An 8,596-nucleotide genomic window follows, 5' to 3' on the forward strand; every position below is an offset into this window, starting at 1 on the left:
TCTTTTCCATTCCGTGTTTAAGCCTGTGTCTTCTCTATGGAGAGATAAACCTGTGAAGATGCACTGCCCTTTTTTGGAGGGTGTTGTTTGCTCTGCTTCCTTGATACCTGCTGACTTTGGGGGCCCCTTTTTGGTAGTGATTGGTTTTCCTCAAACATTTGGTGGTTCTGGGTTGTCTGGTGATTCCATGAAAATTGGTTGGCTGCATATTTAACAAATTTTAGGTTAAAGTTGGTTGGCACCCAAAATAACAGTGGCTTTAACACACAGTATTCCCTTCTCACATAAGAAAGGACTCTGGAGGGCGGGGCCCTAAAGAGCCTGTCACCTCCCACTCCACCACACCAGGCAGGTGCCTCATCCTCGTGGCCCCAGAAGGCTGCTGGAGCTCTGGCCATCACGTCTGCATTCAGCCAGCTTCTGCTCACCCTCCCGCCAGCCCCCACCCAGATCCTGCTCATGTGAGCTCTTCCCTTAGAGGACAGTGGCCTCTAAGAGACCATGGTTCACAGCACCCTCACTTCCTTCAGTGCCGAGGTCCTGGATGAGGGCACTGCCTGCTCCACACTGCCCCCAGCAGGCTGGCCCACATCAGTGCTGTGGAACGTGCCCCTGCCTGTCTCCCGTTTGCTGTTTGTTCTGCCCTTGGAGTCTTCACTCTCAGCCGTCTCACTGGAGAAGCCACCTGACTCCTCTGCTGGAATGCCTGCTCTTCCCCGGCCTCCGACCCTGTCCGGCTCCTGCGGTCCTGAGTGGACTTCATCCAGGTTGTGAGGCCCTCGGGCAGGGATGGGTTTTATTCATCACTGCCCCACTCAAATCCCAATCCCCAGGGCACAGACAGGCTCAGCAACCAGGTAGGAAGGGATGAGTGAATGATCAGAAGGCCTCATGCCTCTCAAAAAGTCCCTGGTCAGCCAGGCATGTCATGGTTTCCCATTTGGTTTTAGGAGCCACTGACCTCTGTGGCTGCTGCATGACGCAGCCGAGGAGAGCTGGGTCCAGGCCTGGCTTTGCCAGCGGCTGCTGAGAGGACTGAGCAAGCCCTCTGCCCTCTCCGCACCCCAGATCCCTCTACAAAGGGAGGCAAAACTTCCTCCCACAGGGCCGCTGTTGGTGTGTGGCTGGGCCCAAGCACGCACCCACAGACAGCGCAGCCACGAGGCCCTCAGGGGTGCTGCTGGAGTAGGGAGCAGCCCCGGGTTGGAGGAGCAGCACCTCTCTAGGAGTGGGCAGAGCAGGGGGGACGGTGGTGATGGGGGACAGCCCTGTGAATGTCTACAGCCACTGCACTGTGCAGCTGAAATGGTTCCAATGGCGAAGTTCGTGTCATGGGTGTTTTAGGTGAGCAGAGCAGACGCCCGTCCCCCTGGTGGCATCCCACTCTGGTCTGACCCCCAGGCACAGCCCCCACCCCTTCCCTGGGGGCAACCTTCAGCGTGGGCGTTTCTAGATCCTGCAGACACAGCCGAGACCAGCCCCAGACAGTGGGAGCTCAGCCCCGTGGTGCAGCCAGAAACAGGAGCACTGAGCACAGCGTGGTCCCTGGCAGACGTCTGGACCCACAGCCAGTAACCGAGGAGTCACAGGCCTTCCCTGTGGTACCTGGAGGCTGGATTGCACATGGAGGCTGTATTGCACGTGGAGGCTGCATTGCACGTGGAGGCCGTATTGCAGGGGGAGAGGGAGCTGGAGAGGGGTGGGGTGGGCCATATCCAGGCTGCATTGTGGTTCAAACCCGCCACCTTCGAGCCCCTTGGGAGTGGCGGATGCTGACCACAGATGCAGCTTCCAGGACCTCCCAGCCCTGCTGCCTCTGAGTTTCAAGAGGGGCCTGAAGATCTACATTTTTATCAAACCCCAGGGTGACTCTGTCACGAAAGCTGGTGATGGGACTGATTCTAAGCAGGGCATAAGGGGTCAGTTGTGTCCTTGGTGACGGTGATGGGGTGAGGGGGATACCTGGGGACAAGGGGGCGGCCAGAGAGCTTTGGGTCAGGTGGAAGACAGAGGCCTGCCCAGGGAAGGGTGGGCATCACCTCGGCCAGTGCTCAGTGGCCAGGCATCCCCAGGCTCCATCCGGAGCCCCTGCAGGGGTGCCAGGGCACATTGGCACCACCCTGCAGGGGAAGCCAAGGAGGAGGGAATGTGGATGCCCCCATCCTGGCCTGGTGGGCTTGGGGACCATGTGGAGCCCAGGTTTAGGAAAATGAAGACAGGGAGAAACTGGGGGCGTAGGGCTGAGGGGCTGCAGGACATCCACGGGTCAGAGGAGAAACTGGGGGCGTAGGGCTGAGGGGCTGCAGGACACCCACGGGTCAGAGGAGAAACTGGGGGCGTAGGGCTGAGGGGCTGCAGGACACCCACGGGTCAGAGGAGAAACTGGGGGCGTAGGGCTGAGGGGCTGCAGGACATCCACAGGCCGCAGGAAGCTCACCCGGGGATGGAGGAGAATTTCAGGCAGCCATCACACAGCCCCTGGCCCTGGACGTGTCAGGAACTTTACTTGTGGAAAGCACAGAAGAGCCAGCCAGGCCTGAGATGGCAGATTTAATGTGTTGGGTTTTACCACATTCCCCCCCGATGGTTCATGCTCCTGTGAGCTGTTGACTCCAAACCAGGAGGCCCCCACGTCCCCACCTCCTGCCCAGGCCGTCCCTCCTTCCTGGGCGTGGCCAGCACGTGGCTCCCAGGGAGTAGGGAGGGAGAGCTTCTGCAATCTCGTCCCAAGGTCCCTGGGGCCAACCCTGGCAGGGGCCCTCTGCGTCTCTTGACAGGCCTGGGCTTTGTCTGGGCTCCTGTACCCCCATGGAGTTTATCCTGACAGCCACGAGTTCAGACGGTGCCCCTAGCCCAGGCCAGGCAAGGATCCATGTTGAGGCACCTCGAAACATGGAGGCCCTCTTGGGGAGAGTGGCAGGGCCCCTTCCTCACAGACATAGGCCTGAGGGGGCCACAGGGGACCCCGACTCTCCGGGGAACTTGCCTCAGGCCAATGACCTCCACGGTGGATGAGCTGCTCGGGGTGACACAGCCAGGAAGGGGGTGGACTCTGGCCAAGGGCCCAGCTGCACAGGCCCAGCCCCTCACCTGATGGCCAAGGGTCCCAGGGGCCCCTCAACTCCGAGTAGCTTGTACCCTGTCTTGAGCTCTCCTCCCGGGTCACCTTGCCCCCGTCCAGTTCATGAGGTTATCTGCGGCAGACTTGTGGGGCAGTGGGTCCACCAAACCCCATCATGTGTGGGGCCCAGGATTAGCCGGAGTCCTGGACAGGCTCAGGAGAGACAAGCCCTGGTTTCTGGGGGGACCGTCCATGGACTGGAGCCGCCCGGCCTGAGTGCACAGTCAGTAGTGAGCCCCGAACTCAGCAGCCACCTTCTGGAGGAGGGTCTTGTGGTTTGCATATAGTGGGACACGCCTGTCCACCACCTGCCATCGGATGGAGGCCCCCGAGTCGCAGGCGTGCAGGTTCTGGAAGAACAAGGGCAGAGCTGACCCTCCCCGCCAGCCCCGCCTCTGCCCAGCTGAGCCCTACAGACTGCAGCCTCCGAGGGCTTGGGGCCTGCACACCCTCCCTTTACTCCTCTGTGAAATGGGAGGCAGGACCCCTGTGCACCAGAGATGCACCCGCAAGGCCCTGAGGATCCTTCAGGGGAAGAAGCTGCAGGTGCAGCTTTGCCGGGAGCTGTTTAGCCCACATATAAGGCCCGGGGTTATTTATGGAACTTTCCCATCCCAGTTCTGAATTAGGAGCATGCAGGACTGATCCAAGTACTGGGAATCCACATCCCCATAAAGGGCTAAAAGCCGGCAGCAGGGCAGGGGGCGGGTGTGGGGCCTTGCCAGTCTCACCCCTGGAGGACCCAGGTCCCAGAACTACACAGGGCCCTCATGGTCGCCTGGCCAGCCCTGTCACCTCTGGCCATCTGAGGTGGCTCCCTGGTGCCCCCTTTGTCACTTTCTGGGCAAGACTCTGACCCCGTAGCCTCCAGTTTCTGGCCCTGGGCCCCAGGAGCATAGCCAGGTCCCTCCCTTGGAAGCCCCTGAGGCACGTCCAGAATCCAGACCCCGGTCCCCACCTTCCCCCTCCCCAGAGGCCACGCCCATACCCGTCCCTGCCTCCCCACTCCCAGGAGGCCAGGCACATACAGAGTTCAGCCTGTTCAGCTCCACATCGTTCTGGTCCTGGAAGTGGACGCTGACGGCCACCGTCTCGATCCAGGCGTTGTCCGTGTTCCTCGGGTCGTCCATGTAGCCTTTGTACACCTGGATGGGCAGGGCAGGCCCAACAGCGAGGGACGCCTGAGCGGTGCCCCGGCCCACCTCGTGCCCTCCACCCTGCCCCAGCTCTGAGCACAGCTTCCACCACACACAGGACCCCGGCCCAGCTCTCCCCAGCCCCTGTCAGCCTGCCTGGGCCTGCACGGCGGAGTAGCCCAATGCGGGCTTCATCCTGGACAGACACGTCCTTGCCCTGCAGAGATCTGGGAAACGTCTGCTCAGTGAAGGAAGACAGTTTCAAAGGCCACCTGCTGTAGGAGTCCACTCATAACAGACACCCAGAACCAGCAAATCCAAGGAGATGGGAAGCAGATGCGGGAGTGCTGGGGAAGAGCTGGGGGTGACTGGGGTGATGGAATGTTCTGGAACCGGATAGAGGAGGTGGCTGCACAATGTTGTGAAGTGTTCCACACCATGGCATTGATCACTTTTTTTTTTTGAGACAGAGTCTCACTCTGTCGCCCAGGCTGGAGTGCAGTGGTGCAACCTTGGCTCACTGCAACATCTGCTGCCTGGGTTCAAGCAATTCTCCTGCTTCAGCCTCCCAAGTAGCTGAGATTACAGGTGCGTACCACCGGGCCTGGCTAATTTTTGTATTTTTAGTAGAGACGGGGTTTCACCATGTTGGCCAGGCTGGTCTCGAACTCCTGACCTCAAGTGATCACTTGAGGGCTACCCACCTCGGCCTCCCAAAGTGCTGGGATTACAGGCGTGAGCCAGTGCGCCGGGCCGTGTAGCCTGCTTTTATAAAGAGCATCCATAAAGGGCTGGGTACAGTGGCTCACGCTTGTAATCCCAGCATTTTGGGAGGCCGAGATGGGCAGATTGCTTGAGTCTAGGAGTTCATGACCAGCCTGGGCAACATGGCCAAACCCTGTCTCTACTAAAAATACAAAATATTAGCCGGGTGTGGTGTCTCACCCTTGTAGCCGCCACTACCTGGGAGGCCCCCAGGCTGGGCATGCACATGGGAAGGGCCCCTCCAGAGCTTGGGAGTCAGGGGCAGGTGCTGGCTTCCCAGCACCCTTGGGTGCAGCTGTGCTCGAGGCAAGGGGTGGACGTGGGGAGAAGGGCGGCACCAGGCCTCCAAGCAGCTGTCATACTCAAAGGCAGCAAGGGTCCTCAGCCCATCCCCCTTGATTTAGAGAGCAGAAAATGGAACAGAGAGGGAGGGCGAGATGTCTGAAGGGCCCTGCACACAGCTATACTTCCAGGTCCTCTGAGAACTGTGCAACGTGGGGGTAGGGGCTGGGACCACCGTCACCTGGTGAAGCCGGGTGGGACCGCTGTCACCCAGTGGGGCTAGGGCAGGTCCCCAGTATCGCACTGTTCCTCCTACAGCCCTGGGGACACACAGGTGGAGCAGAGCAAACAGGCCAGGAATACCTCCATGCCGCACTTCAGCAAGTTCTCAAAAGCCGGCCAGTGCTCCTGCCGGAGGACCCACTTCAGCTTCTGAGGCAGCGGCTCCCCTGGCTCCCGGGAGCCCTGGACAGACAGAAGACAGAGGCAGGTCAACAGGGCACCAAAGCAGGACCTCAGGCTGCCCTGGCACCTGTCTACACTGGCCTCCTGCCCAGCGTGGGCAGCGGCCCAGCCCTGGGAGCCACAGGCCGGAGGCGTCTCGGGCTGCAGTGACATTGCCCAGAACCCGCCGTCCACGTCAGCATCTGTGAGCCCTGCCGTGGCCCGAGCAGGGGGCACTGGGCTGCAGGCACAACCTCTGAGGAGCAGGGACAGCCCCCAGGGTACCCACCCTGAGCTCAGGCTCCCCAAGGGTGCCAGGGCACCCCCTCCCCAGTCCTCTGGCCCCTGCCCCGGCGTCACCCCTCCCAGCTCGCGCCCAGTGCAGCAGGCTGCCATGGCGGGTTCCCTGTTTGCATTCCTGTCTCTCCCAGTCCCACCCCGGCCTGTGCTGCGGCTGGCTGGGCTCCCAGATGCTCCCGAGCGCCACCTGCCTCAGGGACCCAGCTCCGGCCGGCACCTCCTCCCCACACCCATCTTTCCCACCCTATTTGTCATTCAAAGTCCCACTGAAACACCCGTGGGTTTCTCAGGAAAACTTTGCAAGCCACGTCAAGACAGTCCCACCTCAGCCCCATGACACTCCCACCCTCATGCGTGTGTGCCCTACAGAGCCAGGAACCCAGGAGGCCCCTCAGAGTGCCCCTCTCAGTGACCAGCCTGAGCTGACAGGGATGCCAGTGAGTGGGACCCCAGACCCAACCCCACGCACCCTGCATGGAGAGGCCAGAGAGCAGAGGGTGACTCGTGCCCCAGGGCCGGGTGTGCATGGGCAGAGAAGCCACTGGGTGAGAGCAGCAGGGCAGCAAGGGGACCCCAAGGCCACAGGCCCCCTCTGCTGCGGGGGTGGTTCCAGCTGTGGAGACGGGACCCAGCAGCGGGGACCTGGGTTCCGGAGTCCCCGTTCCTGCCCAAAGGCCCTCGTGGCACTGCTGCCCTGCACACCACGGTAGCGCACACACCCCCACACCAGCAGAGGTAGCCACCAGGCCGTGAGCTCGGGGTCAGAGAAACACAACAGCTTCTTGCTGAGTTGTTGTAAGTCACAGACTCCCCGGATCAGGTGCAGAGGAGAGGCCCTGCAGGGCAGGCTGTACCCCAGAGGCCTTGCACCACAGCCAGGCCTGGCAGGACTCAGACCTCCTGGCAGGACCAGCCTCATCCATCCCCTGCAGTGAGGGGGCTGGAGGGCTGCGGAGGCCGGGCGGGCCTGGGAGGAAACAGGAGCTGTTGGAGGCACTTGAACAGGAAAGGCCCAGGCCATCTGTCCCGCATGTGTGCACCCCTCCCCACAAGATGCTGGGGTGCACTCCAGCCTCAGCCCCACAAGCAGCCCCTGAGCTGAGGGGCCTGTGCACACCCCTGGCCCTGAAGGTCAGGAGCAGGTTGGTGTCTGAGACACGGGTGAGGAGCTACCTCTGCCCTCAACACCCTGAACGCCACAAGGGGAGCCCAGGTGGCCTCCAGCCGCAGCCCAGCCCATGGCTGGGACGCAGTAGTTGCCCCGTTAGTGTTTATGCACCAAAAGATCCTCTGATCCTGGGTTTTCCTAACTGCAACATGAGGAAACGGGAGGGAGGAGCGTCTTCTACAGACAAAACAGGCTGGGGTCTCGAACCCTCCCTGCCCGGGGGCTGCAGGGGGCTGGTGTTCAGTCCGTGGGTGGAATGGATCAATGGACAAGTGACCCACAGACAGCCCAGTGGACAGAGGTCCCACGCGTGGCAGCCTTACCCCAGGCAGGGCCCAGTGCTCGGAGAGAGGGAGCTTCACCACCAGCACTTCCAGCAACTTCTTTATGCTCTTCCTGCAGATGGCTCCGTCCTCGTTCCGCCTCCACCTGCAGAGGGAGCGGCCATGGCTGCCCAGGACCCGCTGCGGCCTCCACCCTCCCCTGCGCCACCGTGGGGCTGGCCCTGCCTGGGGCGGGGCGGTGTCAAGCCTACTGCAGGCTCAAACCGTGTTCTTTTTCAAGTTCTTCATCCCCAGGGAAAAGACTGAGATAGTAACCACTTAGGGGACGTCCTTCTTTACTTCCATCAATAGCGGGTAGGACTAGAAAGAGCTCCAGCCTTCATGGAGAATTTTTTAAACAAACATTAAAACCCTTAGAGAGGTACCTGCCCTTTGACCCAGCTTTGCAGTTTGACCACTCTTAGAAAATGCCAGTGAGGTGACGTGGGATGCCGAGGGCCGCCTGGGGGGTGACATGGGGGTGACGTGTGGGTGATGTGGGGTGCCAAGTGCCACCTGGGGGGTCACATGGGGGTGACGTGTGGGTGATGTGGGGTGCCGAGTGCCACCTGGGGGGTCACATGGGGTGTGAAGTGCAGCCTGGGGGTGACGTGGGGTGCTGAGTGCCACCTGGGCAGGCCAAGGAGAGGCCAAAGGGACTGGGGAGCAGAGAGTGACTCGCACCCCAAGGCCATGTCTGCACAGCGAGAGAAGGCACTGGGTGAGAGTGGCTGGGCAGCAAGAGGACCCTGAGGCCAAAGGCCCCTCTGCTGGGGGGAGGTCCCGGCTGTGGAGGCAGAGCCCCCAGAGAGCATGAGGCACAGCAGCTGGGCCTGGGCCCCAGAATCCCGTTCCTGCCCAATGGGGGCAGCAGGAGCCCCCGGCAGCTTCCTCAGGGACGGAGGCGTCTGCACCGCATGGAAGGCGGCCTGTGCCTTGGGTGAGAGCAGTGGGTCAGCTGCTGGAGTGCAGAGGAGTGAGTCTGAGGGGGTGAGTGTGGGGCTGTGTCCCCGTGGATGGGAGTGGAGGAGTGAGTCTGAGGGGTGAGTGTGGGGCT

General features: G+C 61.6%; 1 protein-coding gene and 2 non-coding genes across 3 annotated transcripts in view; all 3 read right to left on the reverse strand.

Moving 5' to 3' along the window:
- Nucleotides 1-2,477: 2,477 nt before the first annotated feature.
- The window catches only part of TRPM2 (transient receptor potential cation channel subfamily M member 2), a 93,989-nt gene continuing 87,870 nt past the window's right edge, over nucleotides 2,478-8,596 (reverse strand). The window contains 4 exon segments of the mRNA XM_058427493.1: nucleotides 2,478-3,471; nucleotides 4,150-4,266; nucleotides 5,668-5,769; nucleotides 7,540-7,645. Of these exon segments, the coding sequence (XP_058283476.1) occupies nucleotides 3,346-3,471; nucleotides 4,150-4,266; nucleotides 5,668-5,769; nucleotides 7,540-7,645 (451 nt within the window). The 3' untranslated portion in view covers nucleotides 2,478-3,345.
- Nucleotides 5,726-5,804, reverse strand: LOC116482786 (Z6 small nucleolar RNA). Its single transcript, XR_004252051.1, has one exon. It is a non-coding gene; the product is annotated as a Z6 small nucleolar RNA (small nucleolar RNA).
- LOC116482785 (Z6 small nucleolar RNA) lies at nucleotides 7,524-7,586 on the reverse strand. Its single transcript, XR_004252050.1, has one exon. It is a non-coding gene; the product is annotated as a Z6 small nucleolar RNA (small nucleolar RNA).

Source organism: Hylobates moloch, unplaced genomic scaffold (assembly GCF_009828535.3).
Source record: "Hylobates moloch isolate HMO894 unplaced genomic scaffold, HMol_V3 SCAFFOLD_14, whole genome shotgun sequence".
Lineage (NCBI taxonomy): Eukaryota > Metazoa > Chordata > Mammalia > Primates > Hylobatidae > Hylobates > Hylobates moloch.